This window comes from Microtus oregoni, unplaced genomic scaffold (assembly GCF_018167655.1).
Source record: "Microtus oregoni isolate MIOR12 unplaced genomic scaffold, Mior012 000002F_ref0000024, whole genome shotgun sequence".
NCBI lineage: Eukaryota > Metazoa > Chordata > Mammalia > Rodentia > Cricetidae > Microtus > Microtus oregoni.
Window position 1 is genome coordinate 61,853,571 of NW_024543061.1, and position 22,594 is coordinate 61,876,164.

Consider the following 22,594-nt stretch of genomic DNA (forward strand, 5'->3'; position numbering starts at 1 on the left):
TTTGGATATTGCTGGCATATTGTAATATATTGTGGGAAAATGTAGGCAGCTAATTTCTGCAGTCTCTCAGCTCTCACACTTGAGCAGTAGGAAGGAAAATGAAGCTGTTGTTAGATGAAGCTGGCTCAGGCAAGATCAGCTGCTTTAGAGGGAAGTGCTTGCCCAGAGTCTAGTTGGTCACTTTGTCTCCTAAAATGCAGGGCAGGACATTCTGTCACTGGAGGAGAGCCTGCAGTAGGTGGGAACTAAAGTTGGGGGCAACAACTACATTAAAAACTATGAAGGTTTTTCCAGGTTTGTTTGTGGTTTTGACTGTGTAGCATGCATTAGATGCTTGTGGTTTGAGCTAGTGCCGAACTCTGGGCAATGACAAGTGTACTTTTTATTCACTGAGCTGGCTGGTGAGTATGCATGTGTGAGCAAAGTGTAAGTAGGAGAGTGCCATGAAAGAGGGGAAGGCTTAGGAAAACTGTTTCTCTTTACCTATCTCTGCTCCAGGAAGGTGACAGGAGGCCCGCTGCATCTTTCCAAAAGGCTTTTATAGAATGTTGCCGGTCTTCTTTGTCTTCTCAAAGGCTAGCTGTCATATTCTCACCCCCTCTCTTTATCTCTGTCTTGGCACTGTGTGCCTTTGCGTTTGTAGTGAGGTTAGTAGTCACACAAAACTTGACCTCAGATCGCAGTTGTTTGCTGTCACTGTCTTATACTAGCTTGTGAAGTTGGGGCATTCTCTTTTGCCTTGCAGTTACATTTTTGTGACTCTTAAACGGAAATGTTAACATGGTGCTATCTATAGCAGAGATCTTGCGCTCTTTGCAAATTTTTATTGGCTTTTTTATTTAAGCAAAACATAATAGCATAAGCCGATAGTCCTTCTGCTATGGAAAGCAAGTTCAGGATGATCATAAATTTAAGGTCAACTTGGAGTGAGATTCTCTCAACTCTGCCTCCCTCACATAAATAATAAAGGAACATTCATTAATTTTTTTAGAACTCTTATTTGTTTGAAGCAAACTATTGCTTATGCAAGCCAAACTTGTTCAAACTCACATCTTTGCCTTAGACACCTGAGTGCTAAGAGGTGCACGCCACCACATGTGGCTCCTTTTTTAACCGTCACATACTTTCTAGTTCACAATTCTGTAGTTACTGGCTTGCCACCTCCTCCGTGATGGTCCTTAGCTTGGGAGTTGACTTTTGTTGCTAGTTCACAGTTTGGTTCTGAGTAGCTCTCATCTCCTCCTACCTTGTAGGTTCTCTCTACTACTTTATTGCCTTTAACTGCTTCAGAGTTTCCTCCATGCCCTAATTCATACCTCCAGTTACCTGGCAGTCTGAACTCCAGTAAACCCTCTTTGTGACTGCAAAAAGAAGTCTAACTTTTGGCCACCTTCTTTATAGGGGTGATTTTTAATTCTGTTGCTTAGTGTGAAGTAAAGAATACTATCCTGTGTAGTTTGTGTTGTGACACCTGCTGTCTAGGTAAAGTGACTTTTGTTTCCACAGCAGAAAATCCTTTATCTTTTAATGCTTTTTGTGTATGCAGGCACCAACCACCCAGTGTTAATCTCCTCAAAGAGTCTTAGTTGTGGTTTCTGTGGAAAATACCCAGTTCAGAGACCCTGATAAGCCAGGATTAGGGCTGCTGAGTTATTTTTGTCAATTGGCTTTTGTAGACGAAAGTTTCTGTCCTAAAGCTGTTCAGTCCCAAAGAAACAGAGACTTAATATTAATTGTAAACTGTTTGGCTTGTTAGCTTAGGCTTATTATTAATTAGCTTTTACAACTTAAATTAGCCCATAATTCTTGTCTATATTTAGCCATATGGCTTGCTACCTTTTCTCATTGAGGCATTACTTTGCTTCCTCTACATCTGGCTGGTGACTGACTCTGTCTTTCCTGGACTACATAAGATGAATGCAGAAACAAAGTTGGGCAATGGTGGTATACACCTTTAATCCCAGTACTTGGGAAGCATAGGCAGGCATTTGAAAGCCAGCTTGGTCTACCACAGATAGTTCTGAGACTGTTAGACAGAGAAACCCTGTCTAGAAAAAAAAAAAAAGAAGAAAATACCTCGCAGGTATACAAGATGCTTAGGTTTAGAGAAGGGAGACAGCCACACTCCTACTCCAGGCTTTAGTGGGTGTCTTGGGAGCAGTTTGTGATGGTGTGGTCTCAAGTGTGCTCCTGGTGGCAAGGATAAGTGTGAATTTGGACCCTTGCCTTGGGGTACAGAGCATGGGCAGTACTTCAGCTAGAGCTTCTAGTTAATAATCCTTTGGAGGATTTCACAGTGGTTCCTTTTTAGCATCTCATTAAGATACCTTCATGATTCTGGTAGGTTTCTACCGGTAAGGCATTTAAATACCAATCACTATAGTATTTGCAGCTGACACTTAACTTGTCTCTTTTTATTCTGGAACTCAAAATACAGCCCAGGGTGGACTTGAACATCCCATGATTTTCCTGCCTCAGCCTCCTGCTGTTAATCTACTTATGTGCTACCACACCCAGCTGACCTCTTTTACAGGAGAAATATTTGCAGTGTGAGACAGTCTGAACATTGGAGAGATGGCTATATGGCTAAGATCAGAGTTTAGTTTCCAGAATCCACATTGGGTGGCTCACAACCAACCTATCCAACTCGAGGGAATCTGATGTCCTCTCTGGCTTCCATGGTCACCTGCAATGCATATATGCATACCTATACAGAGACACATACACATAAATAAAATCTTTTTAATCAAGCATGTTGACAAACCTTTTAATAATCCCAGCATCTGGGAGGCAGATATCTATGAAGTTGAAGCCAGTCTGGCCTACATAGAGAGTTCCACATCAGCCATAGCGAGACAATATGAAACTCATACATACACACGATGGCTAGTATTTTGGACTTCTTTTTGCTTGTTGTATCTGCTCTTTTTTTCATTTAACTTTGATCTGTTTGTTTCCATCAGACTTAACGGTACCTGATGAAATATCTTGCCAGCCACGGCTTCTTTAATAGTTCAAACAGCCGTGAGTCCTCAGCAGTTAAGAGAACTGACTGTTCTTCCAGAGAATTTGGATTTTAAAGGACCTGATTTTGGCTTCCAGCACTCACGTATCAGTTCCAGTTCTGGAGGAATATGATGTCCTGTCTTTCACAGACATGAGGTGCATGCACATACATGTCGGCAAACATTCACGAGTCCTAACAGGAAGAAAGAAAAAGTAAATCCTTTGCTTAGGTTGTCTCATTAGCACATGTTTTGCTTCAGAATGGAAGCATCCTGAAAATAAGCACAGAGATTTGCAGACAGACTTGTTGCAGAGCATGGACCCCCGCCCCTGCCCCTAGATGTGTTTTTCAGATGTCATATCTATGAATTAGCAGGAGAGATTGACATGAGGAAACAGGCCTAGGAAAGTGTGAGACAAAGATGGGTTTTCGCCCATTATGGAAGTGCTACGTGTGGAAGTGATTCCAGATAAAGTGATCTGAGAACAAAGGGAATTAAAAATAGACGTAGAATTCTGCTAGGCGTGGTTTATCTTCTAATTCTGACATCAGAGGCAGAAGCAGGATGCTCATTGAAGGTTAGAGGGTGCCATGATCTACGAGGTGAGTCCCAGGTTAGCCAGGGCTATGCTGTGAGACTCTGATCAAAATTAGAAGGGGAGAGGATTATAACTCGAAGACATAGTCAGGCAAAAGCAAGCAAGCAAAGGCAGGTGTAGTTCTACCTCATTTGTCAAAAAAGATTGGAGAACTTCCAAGTTTAGGTTTGAAGATGGTATCAGTTCACTTTACTAGCACTACCTGTTCCCTACTCCCTAACTCAGCTGGCCTAATCCTACCATTTTGGAAGTGGAGAAAGGAGATTTGGGAGTTTCTGTGTTTGTCTGTTAGATCCAATCTTTAGTGACTTAATATTCCTCTTTTTTATTAATAGAAATAAATTTTTTTAGGTTTTTTTAATTGTGTTTGGGGGTAGAGGTGTTCATGTGTCACAGTACTGGTGAGAGATCAGAGAACAACTTACGGGAGTCCATTTTCTCTTTCTACTGTGTGGGCTTTTCTGAATTGAACTCAGGTTGTCAGGCTTTGTAGCAAGATTGTTTATTCATTAATAGAATCCCAGGCAGCTCAGACTGGTCTCAAACTGTGTACTTGAGGATGACCTTTGAAGCCTTCCTTCTGCCTCCTGAGTGCTGGAGTTATAGCTCTGCACCACTGGGACCACTTTATGTGATGTTGGGGATTACCTTGCATATAATAAGCAAGCAACTGTTCATTTTGAATGAAATAGTAAGTACCTTTGAATCAGGCTCTGTTTTCCTCCCTTTCCTAGCCATGGGTAGTCAGTCACTGATGTATTACATACAGCATTGTCTTGAAGGTAAGGTGATTGATGGTCAATCATGTTGTCAGCTGGGTGATGTTACCAGGAAGTTAAAATAAGAACCACAGAAATAGGCTGGCAATGTAGGAGTTGCTGGTGAAATTCAGGAAAGGTGCCTGGCTGTTCTAGTTTGCTTTCTATTGCTGGGATAAACATCATGGCCAAAAGCAATTCGGGGAGGGTCAGTGTATTATTTCTTACTTACAACCTATAGTCCATCATAAAGAAAATCAGGAACTCTAGGCAGGAACTGAAATAGAGGCCATGGAAAAGTGCTCCTTACTGGCTTGCTTCCCATGACCCATTTAGTTGTTTTCGTTTTTTTAGGCAGGGTTTCTCTGTGTGGCCCTGGCTGTCCTGGAACTCACTCTATAGAACAGGCTGGCCTTGAGATCGGAGATTCGCCTGCCTCTATCTCCTGAGTGCATGTACTGCCACTACCATCGGCTTGGTTTCTTATACAACCTAGGATTACCATCTCGGGTGGTACTGCTCACAATGAACTGGTCCCTCCTACACCAATTACTACTCAAGAAAACACTCCATAGACTTGCCTACAGACCATGTGGTAGAGACAGTCCCTTAAGTAAGCTCCTCACTTCCCAGATGACTGGCTTCTGTCACACTAGCAAAAAACTAACACACACTGACTGACAGTTATTTATGTAGGAGGTAGTGACCAGAGATTCAATATCCAAAGACTTGCCCTTGCCAGCACTCAGTAGACATGTTGCCTACTATTATTTTTTGAAAAGATTCTAAAACACTTCATTTATTCTTTATCAATTGAGTGTTGTGTGGACCAGATTTCTACCTTGTGAACTCTTTTCATAGAAAATTACATTGGATTCGCAAGATGGTTCATTGAGTAAAGGCATTTGCCACCACGAACTGATTTCAATCCCTGAGATCCGTAAGGTTAAGGGAGATAATCAACTGCTGTAAGTTTTCCTATCACATCCTCACTATGGCACAAGGGTACCCTCACACACACAATGAATAAATAGATAGCTAGATGATAGGACCTCCAGCCAAGTGTGGTGACATGCTATTAACCTAACACTTGGGAGGTGGTGGCAGGAGGACCAGGAGTTCTGGGCCTTCATCCTAGACTGTATGAAACTCAATTTCAAGCAAAATTAATAACACAGCCATTGAAAAGTCCACTCAGTCCCTAGACAAAGCCTTGTCCAAATTCTGAATCTAGTGTGAATCTAAATCTTTTCAAGGGAGCCAGACAGATGGCTCACTAGTTAGAGCACTTTCTGCTCTACTGTAAGATTCCCAGTTCAGGGCTGGGCAGTGGTGGCTCAGGCCTTTAATCCCAGCACTTGGGATGCAGAGGCAGGCAGATCTCTAAGTTCGAGGCCAGCCTGCTGTACCCAAGCTAGTTCGAGGAAAGGCTCCAAAGTTTCTGAGGTCTCTCTTGCAAACAAGCATACACTCACATAGACATAACACACAAAATAAAGTAAATGTAAATATTCAAACTAGTTTTCGGAACCACAAAAGAAGGGGAATGAATTAAGAATTTAATCAAAAGCAGTGTTATGTTAAATCTATAAATAGCCATCTGTATTCATCTTTGTTCCCCTGTACAAAAACCACTTGTGAATCTTCCACAGTATAAAACTTGAAAGAATTGGCTGTAGAAGGTTCTTATGTCCTCTCCCTGTTCCTCCTTATGTCCTCTTGAACTCAGAGATCTGCCTGCTTCTCCCTCTGCCTCTGCCTCCTGTGAAGAAAGGGTCTTTTTGTGGCCTGGGCTAAGTAGCTTCAAACTCATAATCAGTGCTATCTATGGTTCTGGTTTGTACCTCCTATATGTTTTAATACTCGTGTATTTTTGTACATTGATAACACATCACATATAATAAAAAGTCTCTATGGTCTTCTCCTGTGGTCTAATTCCTGTGACTACTGGTATCTGTTGAATTCAGTAAACTATCTCTTGACTCAAGGAAGAACTACTCTGTATTTTCAGCTGACCCCTTTGCACTTGTTGGCTCCTAACAGGAGACTCCCATGCTCACCAAGATAGAAAAACAGAAGCGCAAGGAGGAAGAGGAAGAACGGCAGCTCCTACTGGCAGTGCAGAAGAAGGAGCAAGAGCAGATGTTGAAAGAGGAGAGAAAGCGGGAATTGGAGGAAAAGGTCAAGGCAGTGGAAGGTATGTAGGGGCTCAAGAGTGAGAACAACCCACTTTGTAGCCAAGGCCAGATCATCCTTTACCTCCATTGCTTCTGGACATTTCTTCTTAAATGTCTTGTAAACTGTCTTCTGTTACGTTTACTCAACTGAATTTAGTCTTGCTCCCTTTACATTCTGTCCAAACTCCCTTGTCATTCTCAGTATACTTTTTAGTACCTTGCTTTTTATTTAGATTTCTACTGTGTGTGCGCGCGCGCGCGCGCGCGCGCGCGTGTGTGTGTGTGTGTGTGTATATATATATATATATATAATTTTAAACAGGTTCTAAGACATTGGCAATTGCTTTCACAGGTGCAATGGTATGTGCTTTAAAAAGGCTTATGTTTGGAGTTTTTGTTTTATTTTGTTGAGCTACAGGGTTGCATGTAGCTCAGGCTGACACTGAACTCATGTTGAACAGCTTTTCTGCCTCTACTTCCCAAGTGCTAAAATTGCAGATGGGCAGCACCACTTCCAGATTATGTGGTAATGTGCGCCCAGGACTTGTCTACATGCTGGGCAAGCAATCTGCCAACTGAACTACATCTCTGTCCCAGATTTTCTTTCATATGGTACGTTGGAATGGTGCTGTTATCTTACTAGTGCCAGGTAGTTTGCTTTGATTCAAACTCCAGTTTCAGTGTAGTAACATTTTTCTTTTGTCAATTTTTTGTTCGTTTGTTTCAGGCAGGCTCTCTCTACATAGCCATAGCTGGTATGGACATTATAATGTAGACCAAACTGGCCTTGAATTCAGAGATCCACCCGCCTTTGCCTTTCAAGTACTTGTCTATAGTTTTGTTTTGTTTTGTTTTGTTTTTTCGAGACAGGGTTTCTCTGGTTTTGGAGCCTGTCCTGGAACTAGCTCTTGTAGACCAGGCTGGTCTCAAACCCACAGAGTTGCACCTGCCTCTGCCTCCCAAGTGCTGGGATTAAAGGCGTGCGCCACCACCGCCCGGCTTTGTCTATAGTTTTAAAAGCAAAAAATAACAACTTTAGTTCTCTTCATAGATAGTATTTATCAATTGAACCTTTTTTAATGTATACCAATGCTTTTCTCTCTGTGTTTCCTTCTCCCTTTCTTGCTCCCTCTTCCTGTGATCTCTGTCTCTCCCTTTTCCTCCCTCCCTCCTCTGACATGGTCTCATTATGTGACCCAGATTGACCTAGAATTTGTGGTAGCCCTACTCAGCCTCCTATACACTCTGATTAGAGGTCTGAATAACCACATCCAGCTGAGATGGTTCTACCTACAGAGTGACATTTTTTATGCGCCCATTCTGTTCCAGTTACTGATCTAGGTTAATGGTAATGAACAGAAGAATTTGTGGAAATTATAAACAAATCTATATAATTAGGAGTATTTTGTGATCAGAAAAAGAACATGGATTCATATGATCCTAGCACTTGGAAGGATCAGGTAGGAAAATCAAGAGTTCATGTGTTGGCTATATAGTAAGGTTGAGGCTAACCTGGTACATGAAACCCTGCCTCCAAAAAAAAAAAAAAGAGTAAAAAGAGTTTAATGATTAAAGTGACATTTAACTGGGATTATCACAAACTCTGTCTGATATGGCACTTGAATAAAATGAATGAGGTTACTGTGTGTATAACTGATGGTGGTCTCACAGAAGGCCAACAGAGCAGCAAGTGCAAATGTTCACTTGGTCCTGTGTCTGTGTCTCGGGTATAGATCGAGCTAAGAGAAGAAAGCTCAGGGAAGAGCGGGCATGGCTGTTGGCTCAAGGCAAGGAGCTACCCCCAGAACTTTCCCATTTGGACCCGAATTCTCCTATGAGGGAAGAGAAGAAGACCAAGGACCTGTGAGTATTTAGTAGTAGTAGCAACAGTAGCAGCTGGCCACACCAGCAAGTACTTCTCTCTGAAAGCACTTGCTGCTAAGCCTGATGACCTGAGTTGGATCCTTGGGATCCACATAGTGGAGGGAGAGGTGGCAGATTGTCCTCTGACCCCCACACATGGACTATAATGCACTCATGTGGTGCATGTATACAATAAAATAGTGTAATTTTTAAAAAGTATTTCTGGAAATGGCTCACTTATTATCTTTCAGGGTCACTGGAGTGACCTTTAGCTCCAGGTGGTTCTGACCTCTGAGTGTACCTACACTCACTCACGAAGACACAGAGAAACCTTATCTCAATAACAAAACAAAACAAAATTCTTAGTTTTATAAAATTACTATCTCGTTTATTTCTTGTAACAGGCCTATGTAGGGGGCGGTGGCCTTCACTATTTTACTGTTAAGAAAGCATGGTTCTGGGTGTGGTGGCACATACTTCTGTCCCAGCACTCTAGAGGCAAAGGCATGCCGTCTACAGAGTGAGTTTCACAGGACAGCTAGGGCAATTACAGAGAGAGACGGAGGGAGAGGAAGGAAGAGAATAGTAAATTATGCTGTCTTGCTGTCTGTGTCTCCCCCCCCCCCCCCCAATTACACACACCCTTTAATGAATCTCTTCCCTAATCATTTTAACAAAGCTCTTATTACCCCAACTTTTCAATAACACCAGAATGTATTATTAATGGGGAATTGCTTCTTAGAAGTATGTAGACCATCTTGCATGGCTCTGTTTCACGGTGCTGGAAATTGAACCCCCAGGACTTTAGGCATGCTAGGGAAGTGCTGTAGCACTAAGCTACAGCTCAAATTTAGGATTCAAGACTCGAACTTGCCATCCTGCTGCCTCAGCTTTCCCAGTGCCAGGATTGCAAAAGTGCACCACCATGTTCAGTGAGCATTTTACTGTTTAAGATATTTACTTTTTGCCAGGTATAGTGTTACATAACAATACTCAGCAGTTTCTAGGGTGAACATTGGCCAGAATAGAACCATGGCAGGGGGGATGCAAGGTTCAAAAGGGAAAACCAATCAGCTGGGTGTGGTGGTGCATGCTTTTAATTCCACCATTTGGTAGATCTCTTGAGTTCCTGGCCTGCCTGGTCTAGATAGGGCGTAGTGGGACAGATAGGGTCTATCTCAAGAAAAAGAAAATAGTTGTTTCCCACCAGGAGTGGTAATGCATTTTTTTATTTTTATTTATTTATTTATATTTATTTATTTATTTATTTATTTATTTATTTATTTTTGGTTTTTCGAGACAGGGTTTCTCTGTGGTTTTGGAGCCTGTCCTGGAACTAGCTCTTGTAGACCAGGCTGGTCTCGAACTCACAGAGATCCGCCTGCCTCTGCCTCCCAAGTGCTGGGATTAAAGGCGTGCGCCACCACCAAGTAATGCATTTCTGTAGAGACTGTTGCAGAATCTGAAATTTGAGTCAGTCTGTACTATATAACAAAAGCCTGTCTTCATAAAAATAAATATAAAAATTCTGGTTAGTTAAATAGTCCTAATAAAGTTATGGATAATTTAGGCCAATTCTTCATTTTATAAATGGAGAATCTAATAGTCCTCTTTTTTGCTATGATCACCATTGCCATCCTCATGTTTTTTCCAGTGAGTGGTATCAGTGTTAGGCTACCTATGGGGAGTAAATAACACTCTTCTCAATCTGTTTGGTGGCCAGAGTTTACTAATGTCTTGTTTGTGGTTCACAGCTTTGAGCTGGACGACGATTTCACTGCCATGTATAAAGGTTAGTTACTGTTCTCGGCTTTTGTATTTCTGATAAACATCTTTTCATGGGAAAATGTCAGTTATATTCTCTTTCACTTTCAGTTCTAGATGTGGTAAAGGCTCACAAGGATTCCTGGCCTTTCTTGGAACCTGTGGATGAATCTTATGCCCCAAACTATTACCAGATTATTAAGGTATCTTTTAAATTGTACTTAAGCATGTGTATCTTGCTTGGGTTTTATATTAATCATTTTCTATCATAGTGACCAAGTACCTCTTTTGGCTCACAGTTCAAAGTGTAGAATCCAGGGTAGCAAGCAGCTCTGTCCATGGTGCTACAAGCTTGTTCATGAACTTCTGGCCTGAACTTGTGCAGGGTATAATTCCTAAGAACCAGCCCACAGTGCCCCAATCCCTCTAACTAGGCCCAACTCCTAAAGCTTCCACAGCCTAGACAACCAAGCATAGCTTGGAAGATTTAAACTCAAAGATCTGTGAGGTCAATTCATATCCAAACTAAAACATTATTGGGGTTTTTAAATTTTGTTTTGTTTTATTTTCTCTCTTGCTTTTATATCCTCCTTAAATTTGGGATACACACATATACAACTTTTTGTTGGATTTGGATTAGTTTCATTTTAAGACAGTATTATGACTTTTTGGCTGGTTTGAAATTCACTATGTAGACCAGGCTAGCTTCAAACTCTGAAAGGTTTGTCTGCCTCTGCCTCCTAGGTGGTGGGATTAAACATATGTGCCAATACTCTCAGTTATACCAAGTTTTTGAGAAGTTAAAATGCCAGGATTCCTTTTCCTCCTAGGGGTGATGTGTAACTTCTTGTTTTTTTCTTGTTTTAAGACAAGGTTTCACTCTGTTACCAAGGCTGGCCTGGAATTCAGTATGTAGCACAGACTATCTTAAAACTTGTGTCACTTCTGACTTTCAGTACTGGAATTATAGCCACTGTGTCCTTTCGAGCATGTTTTTTGTTTGTTTGTTTCTTTCTTTGTTTTGTTTTTTTGAGACCAGGTTTCTTTGTTACAGTCCTGGCTATCCTGAACCTCACTTTGTAGACCAGGCTGAGATCCACTTCCTCTGCCTCCCAAGTGCTGGGATGAAGGCGTGCGCCACTGGCCTTTTATAGCATGTTTTAATTAAAGTATTATGTCCTATTTTAGATCCCCATGGATATTTCAAGCATGGAGAAGAAATTAAATGCAGGTTTATATTGTACCAAGGAGGAATTTGTAAATGACATGAAGACCATGTTCAGGAATTGTCGAAAATACAATGGGGACAGTAGTGGTAGGTTGTGACGGCCTTTTTGCTGGGTTTCATATTTTGCCTTCAGACTACTAACAGAATGTATACTAAAAGCCAGGGGATGTGTTATTCGAGTTTTGTAAACCAGGGAATGATCCAGCCTTCTGGATAAACAGAGTCTAGCAGATGTCTGGTCTCTTGGCTTCAGACAAGATTGAACTCATGCTATTTTGTTTGTACAGGAGATGGAGTCTAATGCTTCCTGAATGCTCAGTAAGCAGTCTACCACTGAGCTGCATCCCTGGGCTCCCGCTCTTAAATCATTTTGAAAAATGGCATCATAGCTTTCTAATGATCCTGAAACTTGGTGCTGTTTGTCTTTCAACCCAAATACTGTAGCCTAAAAATCAAAGTCCAATTATAATATTTAGTAATTTTAGTAACTTGGCCTAAAAGAATTAAATTTTTGCTTATTTGAGGTAATGTACTAGAGTCACCTTTATGTTACACATCTTCAGCATTGAGCAGAATACTTAAGCAGAAACTAAATCCTCATCTTTGTGTCCATAGTTTACGGTATAATATTCTCCAGAGGTAAAATAAAATCAGACTTTAGCACAGCAGCTTTCATTATTATTGTCAATAATTATCTTTTATATCTAGTAAAATATGTACCTGGAGATCAGTCCTTGTGTCTGCCTTCTAGAGTATACCAAGATGTCTGATAATTTGGAGCGGTGTTTCCATCGGGCCATGACAAAGCATTTCCCTGGTGAAGATGGAGACACGGATGAGGAATTTTGGGTCAGAGAGGATGAAAAACGGGAAAAAAGAAGGAGTCGAGCTGGTCGAAGTAGTGGAAGCCATGTTTGGACCCGCTCTAGAGACTCAGAAGGGCCCAGCAGGAAACAACCACCGGTGGAGAATGGAGGAAAATCATTGCCCCCTGCACGCCGAGCTGCCTCCTCAAGGGATGGTCAGAGCAGCAGCTCTGTACAGCTCCCTCCAGAGGTGGGCACATCAAATGGCCAAGGCTTTTCCCGCCCCCCACACTGTGGCAGGGTGCCTAGCCAGGCACCCCCTTTAAACCAGATGGTAAGAAAAAACTTACCTTCCATAGTATTGTCTCCAAGCCAGTCACTATAGAAATCGCAGGGCTAGTAACTTGTATGGTCTTCATATAAGTATAAACCAGTGGTTCTCAACCTTCTTAATGCTGCAACCATTTAATACAGTTCATCATGTTGTGACCCCAAACCATAAAATTATTTTCATTGCTACCATATAACTAATTTTTGTATTGTTATGAGTCATGATGTAGCCATCTGATGTGCAGGATATCTGATATGTGACCCTTCTAAAAGGGGTCATTTGACACCTCTGGGGTCGCAACACAGGTTGAGAACCGCTGCCATAGATGGTTTATTTTGGTCTTGGAGACAGGGTCTTGCTATTGTAATGGAGACTAAGGCTGACCTTGAACTCCTGATCTTCCTGTCTTTACACCACAAATAAGACTTTTTCTCATATATACCCTATCCCCCTTGGTCATTTAGACCCTCTTTTCTCTTAGTCCTTTGAATCATGTATTCTCCAAGTGGGACAAAACTTGGGATCAGAAAGGCCTGATTCTTACCTGTATTGCGGGCTGCTCTACAAGACTGAATTTGAGTCTGAAACATTTCAGTTTCATTGTGAGGAACTGGGGCTGTAGCCCAGTTGGTAGAATGCTTGCCTAGCATGCATGAAATCTTGTGGTTGATCCCCAGCACAGCATAATAATGGATATGATGGTGTGAACCTGTAATGTGTGCACCAAGCGAGGGCTTTTCCCATGTTAAATTTTAACTCAACTTCTTCTCTGCTGAAAAGTCTGTCCTACTAGGTTAAGCGTCTTTCTAGCACTTAAGAGATGGATGGAGACAGCAGTACCAGAAGTTCAAAGTTATCCTCTGTCTGCTACACAGCAAGTTTGAGACCAGTCTGGCTTCAGGAAACCCTATCTCTAAAATGTATAAATGAGTGAGTGAGTGAGTGAGTGAGTAAGTGAGTATTATTATTATTATGAGATGTAGTTGGATCTAGAATGTTGAAAATGGTTCCACTTGTGGTGGGGAAAGGTGATTTTTTTCTTCTTCTTCTTTTTTTTTTTTTTTTCCTGGCGAGAGAAGGAACTTTAAGATTGGCGCTATTCCTAGCAGCAGGGTTACATCAGTATCAATTCTTAGGGAATCCTTTGCTCTCCTTGATGACTATCTTTCCTCTTCTGCTTTACTGCCTCCAGCAGACAGCAGCACCAGGAACATTTGGCTCTCTTCAAGGATCAGATCCCACCAACTTATATGGCTCCTCTCGAGTCCCAGAGGTACCCCCAGGAGATGCCTTGCAGCACCCACCCTTTGCTGTACAGGTAAGCAGTCTGCCAAAAGACAGCTGGGAAGGATTTGCAGGCATGATTGAGACACGGTCTCTTCTCTCATTATATAATTCAGCCTCTCCTCTACTGAAAAACCTGTTGCAGTAGGTGAAGCATTTTTCTGTCTTGTTCTGTTACTGATTAATGATGTTTCTTACCTTTTCTGTTGCCAGCCTCCCATTGGCATAAGTAACCACCGCGGAACCCGACTCAGTGCTTCTAAAGAGAAGATGTGTGGGGGCCTGACTCACCTTTCCAGTATGGGATCACATCCCCCCTCCTTGCAGCTTGGGCAGATGAATTGTCCCAGTCAAGATGGAAACATATATCCACCAGCTCCATTCCAGGCAGGATTTATTCCTTCTAGGCATGGTGGAACATCAGCCCGACCCCCAGACTTCCCTGAAAGCTCAGAAATTCCTCCTGGTCATATTTATCATTCATATAAGTACCTGAATCGAGTACACCCTGCTGTTTGGAATGGGAACCATGGTGTTACAAACTCAGGACGTTTGGGGTCAGATGAGAAGCCTCACCTGGGGCCAGGACCCTCTCACCACCCTCATACCCTTGGTCATGTGATGAGACCACCTCTCCCATCAAACCAGTGGACTAAACAGTCAAGCTTTCTACCTCATGGAGTTCCTTCCTCGGGGTATATGCAACCACCCTGTAAGTCTGCTGGACATCGGTTGCAGCCACCTCCAGCTCCAGCACCAAGTCCTCTTTTCGGGGGACCCTCCCAGGCCCTCCGGGGGGTGCAAGGAGGGGAATCCATGATGGACAGCCCTGAAATGATCGCCATGCAACAGCTCTCCTCCCGAGTCTGTACCCCAGGTGTGCCTTACCACCCCCGCCAGCCCACTCCTCCTCAGTTACCTGGTCCTTTTTCACAGGTAACTCATTCAGCATCCGTATGCGTGTCAGCCCCCAAGCCTACTTTAGACAATCCTGGAAGTACACAGGATATCAGTGAAACACAAGAGACTGAGAATGACCAAGGTAATTTACAATGCCTTTTTTTTCCCTCTCTCCCTGTCCTTTTTGTGTTTGTCAATTCATGAATCAGTTCATTTTTTTTATAGAGAATATGAAGATAACGTAAAATAGTACCAAACCTCTCCCATAAACTACTTGTTTGAATAATTGAAGTCCTTTAGCTCTAGCAGTATCAAGAGCATAATAAATGGTTATACAGCCAAAAAAGTTCTTTTAGGAACTTTTTTCTTTGGCTCTGGCTGTCTTGGTACTTAGTGGGTTTGTAGGCTGTTTTCAAGCTCACAGAGATTTCCTCTGCCTCTGCCTTCCAGTGCTGGGATCAAAGGTTTACACCACCATGCCCAACCTCTTTTTAGACCTTTTTTATGTAAGTTCATTTAATTAGAACATGCCTTTGTATGAGCTGTTACCAGTATCCTTGCATTTGTTTTGTTTTTGATTGGGGGGGGGGGTAACTTGTAGGAGTTAGTTTTCTCCTGCTGTGAGTCCAGGGACTGCACTCTGGTTCTCCGGCTTGGCAGCATGTGCCCATACTGGATGGGCCATCTTGATTGTCCTAGTCTGGTCTCTTGCTATACTTAAACTCAGGATCCTCTCATACTCCATTTCCCAAGTGCTGGGATCATAGGCCTGTACCACCATGCCCAGTCTCAGTATGTGTGTGTCTGTGTCTCTGCTTGTGTTGTTTTGTTTTGAGTTCAAGGATAATTTTATTGTTTAAAGAGAAACCACGGGGCAGCCTAGCTTTACGCTTCAGGTGCTGCCCAAAGAAGAAAAATGGAAAAGAAAAAGTCCATGTTATTTAAGCTGGTGTGGAAATCAGACACACGGCAACAAGCAGCAGTATAGTGGGCACGGAAACTTTAGAGAAAGATTAAGGACCCCTACATATTGAGAGGAGGGATGTTAAGAAAAGCTTTCTTAGAGAAGAGCCAGGCAGTGGGGGTGTACACCTTTAATCCCAGTACTCAGGAGGCAGAGGCAGGTAGATCTGAGTTTAAGGCCAGCCTGGTCTACAAAGTGAGTTCCAGGACAGCTAGTGTTTACCAATACAGAGAAACCCTGTCTTTAATAACAAAAGAAAGAAAAAGAAAGAAAGAAGACAGAGAGAGAAAGAGATAGATAGATAGATAGATAGATAGATAGATAGATAGATAGATAGAAGAAAAAGTTACACTTTTCATGAATAATTGAGAAAATTTGGCAGAGTGGCAGCCTTGCATGTCTGTTGTCCCTAAGACTCTGCCCAGTATCTTAGTTTACAGTTGAAAATCACTGTGCAATGTTTTCCATGTCTAATTATTGCCATCTGTCTCTAATACATAACATTGAAGAACTGTGAAGTCTAGTAAAGGATGAAGCAGTTCCTCGATACTGCCTAAAAGCCATAAAGATAAAACTGAAGGAGAGGAAGAATATACTATGTCCAGTATATAGTGTGATTTTTGTGCAGTATTTGGTAAGGGATGTAATTACTTAGACTTTCATGGTAGGTGTTGAAAATTCCATGTGAAATACTAGATCTTTAACTCAGATTTAAATGTCATGGCATCTTTCTAGTCTTGAGTTTTGACAATACAGGAGAGGCCAAGACGTGTGCATTTTGGGTAACATAGTTGTGGTTTGTTCTGCCTACAAAAGAGAATCTGCAGGACCCCTCTCTCCCAGTATTGTGAAACCTTTCAAAGACTTGCTGTATCGCAGTGTCTAGCTGAGGTTTACATTGTCAAATATCATCTCAGCCTTGACCCTGTTCATCTGAGCGTTCACCATGTTCTCTCTATTACTCTATTTGACGTTGCTAGTCCAACTGCTAATTTACTGTTCGGTTCTTTTCCTCCCCAGCAGAACCTTTGCCTGGGCCCGAAGAGAAAACAGCAAATGCTTGTGCTTCAGAGGGGGTATACCTCAAACAGCTACCTCACCCGACACCTCCCCTGCAAGCCAATTGTACCAGGCAAAGCTCACCACAAGAAAGGGAAACAGAGGGCCCAGAACTCAAAAGTGATGATTCAGAAACTGCAGACAACTATAAAGCATCAAAGAGCAAGAACACTTGGCCTTTGGACAATAGCTACACCAGCCCAACTGTGCCAGGTTGTTTGAGAGACCTCTCCATTGTGGCAGACAGAGGAACTCTACCTGAAAATGGGGTTGTTAATGAAGCATCTCCTTGTAGGTCAGAGGGGAAGGGCCTTGGTGGCAGTAGTTCAGAAAAACCACTCTGCCCCAGGGGTAAAACACTGCAGGAAACCATGCCATGTCCAGGACAGAATGCAACTACACCTCCTTGCACAGATCCCAATTTGATGACAGGCAGTGTAAATCAGTTTTCTCCCTTGTACATGCCTGGCCTAGAATACTCTAATTCAGCTGCACATTACCATATGAATCCAGGTCTGCAAGGCTTGGGCTCTATGATGGGAGGAAAGTCCCCAGGATCACACCCTCAGCCCTTCTCTCCCAGGGGCTTCCAGCCTAACAGTCCCCATCCTGGACTCTTTCCCCAATACCGCCCCCAGCAGGGAATGAGGTATGCCTACCAGCAGTCTTCTCAATCCTCCTACCACCCTTATCAGCGGACTCCTTACTACACAGGTCCACAGGGCTTTCCTGATTGGCAGAGATCTCTTCCTTCCCAGAGAAGCCCAAGTGGACCCCAAGGGAGTCACCCTCCACGCCCCCTCTTCTCAGATAAGAATGCCTTGTCTACTACTCTGCAAAGCTGTGAGACACTAAATGCTGCCTTAACTTCTCCAACTCAAATGGATGCAGTGGCTGCTAAGGTTGTCCTGTCTGATGGACAGAATCCTGGTCCAGAGGAAGAAAAGCTGGATGAATCTGTGGAGAGACCAGAGAGTCCCAAAGAATTTCTAGATCTGGACAACCATAATGCAGCTACCAAGCGGCAGAGCTCACTGTCTACCAATGAGTATCTTTATGGAACTCCACCTCTGAATTCAGGAATGACTTTTGGTTCACCTGCTTTCCCACCCCACAGTGTGATGCTGCAGACAGGGTCTCCGTACACTCCTCAGCGTCCTGCCAGTCATTTTCAGCCCAGGGCATACCCATCCCCTGTGGCTGCCCATCCACCTCCCCATTCGGTGGCCACCCAGCCCAATGGCCTCTCTTCAGAGGGCCCCCTCTATCGCTGTCAGGAAGAGGGCTTAGGTCACTTTCAGTCTACAGTGATGGAGCAGACTGGCACTGGAAGCGGAATAAGAGGCCCTTTCCAAGAAATGCACAGACCATCGGGGTAAGATTGCATTAAATTTCTCTGAAAAAAATAACAGTGCTTTAGGAATAAAGACAATTGTCCAAGGTAAAGAAAGGATGTGAATTATGACTTAATAGAGATTAGATTTTTTTTTTTTGTCTTTTCTGTTTTCTTCCCCTGGTAAAATGAATCAACATTTGCACTGGTGGTAGATAGCTAACTCAAGAATTTACATGATCTATGAATTAGTATTTAAATGATTAGATTGTTCGTTATTTCAAAAAATAGATTAGGGGGTTTGTTTTTGAAGCGAATGATCACAGTGTAGCCCATGCCTCAAACTGTTGGGAACTATCCTGTCTCAGCCTCCTAAGAACTGGATTTACAGGTGTGCGGCACTGTGCCTGGCCTATCAGGAAAGCTGATCAGCATTGCTGTTTAGTTAACTTGGCACAGACCAGGGTAAAGAGAGTCTGCCTTAGGAAGCCTAAATATATGTCGTTAAAGTTTTCCTTCTTACCTAATTCCTCCCTTGTTGTTGGGTTTGTTTTGTTTTGTTTTGTTTTTTTAAGGTGGAACAAGTCATGATTAATGTCAGCAAGATGTGAGAGAGAGAGAAGAGAAGGATAGTCTAGTAAAATTACTTAAAAGATTGTAAAGCCAAGCTGGAGAGATGGCTCAGCAGTTAAGAACACTAGCTGCTTTCCCAGAGGTCCTGAATTCAGTTCCCAGCAACCATATGATAACTTACAACCGTCTGTAATAAGATTTGGTGCCTTCTGGCATGCAGGCAGAACATTTGTATACATAATAAATAAATAAATTTTAAAAAATATAATAAAGCCTAATCATTATGCCATTTAATTTAAAAGTTGGTTGTGCCCCTGCCATCCCATCAAAAGCTCTCCTCGCTTTTACATTTGTGGTTGTTTTTGTCTGCTTGTTTGAAACAAGATTTTGTTTGGTATCCCGAGCTGGCCTGAAACTCAGTCTTCTTGCCTCAGCCTCCCTAGTGCCTAAGTGTGTGCCACTCACTCGCTCTCATGTTTTATATTTTCCCTACTGTTTTACTTTGGGGAAGATGGTGTAGTTGTTTTGTTTGTTTTTATGTTGGGGAGGTATTTTGTTTTCTTCAGACAGCATCCGTCTGTGTAGCTCTCATTCTGGAATTCTCTATGTAGACCCTCGTGGCCTCTGAATTCACAGAGGACTGATTGCCTCTGTCTCCCAAATGCTGGGAATAATAGGTGCGTGCCACCATCGCAGCTTGTTTTTGCTTTATGAGGCAGGGTCTTATTGTATAACTGTGGCCTAAAACTCCATATATACACCAGCTGGCCTCAAACTCAGATCCACCAGCCACTTCCACCCAAGTGCACCACTGTTCAGCTTGCCTACTGGTTCTGTACATTTCTAAGTAACTGCTTGTGTTTTTCTTTGCCTTTTTCTTTTTCCTGAATATAATATCTTTTGTTTAGCTTTTCTCCTGATCATTAGCCATAACAACTTGTAGCCAACATTCTAAACAAAGGAAAATACCCATTGTCCATTTTTTAGAAGAAAGAAGGGCATAGTTTTCCAGGCTACTTCCTGCAGGTTGGGGGTGCTGATAATGTTATGGGGACCTAAAGAAAATTTAGAATTATGATCAAGTCCTGGCTGGAGTATCCTGTGAGGCTTGATCATCTCAGGCAGCATCTTGAATCTGTTCTGGATGTAGAACTCAGACATCTGGGCAATTTGTATCTACCGGAGATTTCTCAGATGGCCTTCCTTGATCAAACCTGATTTTTCTTAACTCAGAATAAATCCATAGCCTTTCATTTTCTGTGGAAACAAAAGCGAAACATCTTTAATTTTGAAGTCAAGGTATTTTCAAAATACCTATCTTGGATTAATTCAGCAGCATTTATAAGCAGATATCTTTTATCAGCTCTTGCTCCTTTCTCAGCATTCAAACAATTCAAAGAGAGCATAATAACATACAGTATCCAGACTCTGTGTATTTTTTTTTATCTTTACGTGGCTTTATTTTAACATTTCTTTTATTTTTAATTTTTGACTTTTTGGGACAGAGTTTCTCTGTGTATGTTTGCCTATTTTGGAATTCACTCTGTAAACCAGGTTGTCCTTGAACTTATAGAGATCTGCTACCTCTGCCTCCTAAGTGTTGGGATTAAAGATGTATACCACCACACCTTGAATTCACAGGGGTCTGCCTGCCTTTGTTTCCCAAGTGTTAGAATTAAAGGCGTACACCACCACTCCCAACTACTCTCTTTTTTTCTTTTTAGGACTTTAACCTTTTTCTCTCCCAAGCCTGCATATATTTTTAACATACTGTAAACCATTTAGAGGTTGTCTTTGAATCTCTCTTTACTGTATATCTCTCTTTTTTTGACCACAAGTCTTTAATTTGCTGGGCAATATGGCTAGGATTAAAGCCATGGCTTTGACAGCTGGATCCAGCCCATTCTGAGATTTCAGCCTCATAGCAGAGGTATCAGCTGTAGCCATGTTTATTGCCACAACTCTATGGCGTTTCAAGGTCCCTGCCACCACCAAAAAGCATTGGGCCAGCTTTTCATCAACACCATTTAAGTGTTTTGTGGCAGGACTTCTTAAAAGAGCTGCAGGGTTTTGCAGCTAATGCTGAGTCAGGAAGCCTCTCTTAAATGAGAGCGCTTGCCTCTAGCAAGCAGAGCCCACCTGAGAAAGTGCTGCTATCAATAAGCCATGCTTAACTCTGTTCTTTTCTGTCTAGAATAACTTCCTAAACTCTCTCGGGTTTTATGTGGATGCAGTTGTCCACGTGGGCGCCATTTGTTGTATGAGGTTTCTTTCTTTCCTGCCTGGTTCCCGCCATCCTTAAGTCCCAAAGAAATCACACAGATGTCTACATTAGTTATAAATTGATTGGCCCATTAGCTCAGCTCAGGCTTCTTATTAACTCCTACGGTTTATATTAGCCCATTATTCTTGTCTATGCTAGCTCTTGGCTCGTTACCTTATTCAGCGAGGCAGTCATACCTTCTGTGGCTGGGTCACTTAAACTGCTGGAGCTTACATAGCAGCCATTAAGTACCTTACGATTCTGAGCCGCCTCAGGACACTGCCCTGCAGCACAGTCTCAAAGTGCAGGTCCCACACCAAAGGAGAAATAGGATGGTCACTTACATATCCTTAAACTACCTCTGTGTCCTTGGAATATCTTTTAGAGATTTGTTTTTTCTCTTTTGATTTCTTTCTGCTTCAAGATCTAGTCTAGGCTCAGTATTTATTTATTTGCTTATTTTGTATGTTTAATCTCTATACAAATTTTTACTGTTTTTGTCTTCTTTCTCAGAGTTCAGGCCAGTTCTCCAGACCTAATGTTGGGTTTGGTTCATTGACCCCTGTGTTTATGCTATGGTATACTTGGCTTTGGTACAAACATCACCCCAGGAAGCTTGTTCCATTTTGTTCTAGTATTGTTGATTCCAAATTTACCAGCTAGTTGATTACAGCACTGCCTTTGTAACTCAAGTACCTGTTCTTCTAGTTGGTCCTCACTAACACTTAGCTGTTCCTTTCTTCTGACTGTAGAATGCACATGCATCCAGTCCAGTCACAGTCCTTATTCCCAAAGACCCCGGCACCTGCAGCGTCACCGGAACAGCTGCCACCACATAAGCCCCCAACACTTCCTCTGGATCAGGTAAGAGTTACTAAAAACTAGAGCATTTCCTTGCTCTGCAGGCATAAAGAATAATGCAGATTGGGCCCCAATGTACTTCAGAATTCAGATTTCTTGATGTTGGGATATTTGTATAGACTTTATTCGTTGATTTAATCTAAAACTTGAAGCCCAAAATGCCACAGAGTGTGACTCTCTTTTTAATTGTTATATTTAGACTTAAAAAGTTTTTTTTTCAGGGGTGTGTAGTGGTGCATGCCTTTAACCCCAGTACCTGGGAGACAGAGGCAGGCAGTTCTCTTGACTTTGAGGCCAGCCTGGCTTTAGAGGGAGTTATAGACCGTTGTGAGCTGCCATGTGAGTGATGCTGGTCCTCTGAAGAGCAACCACTGAACTATCACTCCAGGCCAAAGGAAACCCTGTCTTAAAAGAAAAAGTCTGGGTGTTCAACCTGTGCCTGACCTCGTTATTCTGAGAATAGGAGTTGTTTATTTTTAGTAGGAGCTAAATAATTTTATGTTGTTCATGGGTTTTTATGATGCTGGAGATTCTGTCTCAGGGGTTCATGAATCCTAGCTGAGAACTCTAATTATTCCTGAGTTATACTTGTTGAGGGGTGAATTTTGGTTGGTAGTTTTTGTTTGTTTGTGGGGCAAATTCACTTATGCAACCTTAAACTTCTGGTCCTCTTGCCTTCATCTTCCAAGTGCTAGGTTTACAAATGCACAACTACACTGAGTATTTTTAATTTCTTTTGTGTTCCCCCCACCAACTACTAAGCACCAGGGCCTGTGTCCAAATAGGAGATCCAGGACTCAGGATAGCTTGTTGGGGTAACTAGC

General features: G+C 42.3%; 1 protein-coding gene across 5 annotated transcripts in view; it reads left to right on the top strand.

The window, feature by feature from the left end:
• LOC121433858 (cat eye syndrome critical region protein 2 homolog) overlaps positions 1-22,594 on the top strand; it is a 118,926-nt gene that overhangs the window by 89,293 nt on the left and 7,039 nt on the right. For 2 of the 5 annotated variants that reach the window (XM_041632520.1, XM_041632542.1), the window contains 10 exons: positions 6,408-6,561; positions 8,275-8,404; positions 10,159-10,196; positions 10,280-10,371; positions 11,357-11,483; positions 12,148-12,452; positions 13,726-13,851; positions 14,031-14,859; positions 16,702-18,115; positions 21,662-21,773. In XM_041632520.1, coding sequence (XP_041488454.1) covers positions 6,408-6,561; positions 8,275-8,404; positions 10,159-10,196; positions 10,280-10,371; positions 11,357-11,483; positions 12,148-12,452; positions 13,726-13,851; positions 14,031-14,859; positions 16,702-18,115; positions 21,662-21,773 — 3,327 coding nt within the window. The remainder of the gene's footprint in view (positions 1-6,407; positions 6,562-8,274; positions 8,405-10,158; positions 10,197-10,279; positions 10,372-11,356; positions 11,484-12,147; positions 12,453-13,725; positions 13,852-14,030; positions 14,860-16,701; positions 18,116-21,661; positions 21,774-22,594) is intronic. The other 3 variants (XM_041632551.1, XM_041632528.1, XM_041632536.1) reach the window with 3 other exon arrangements.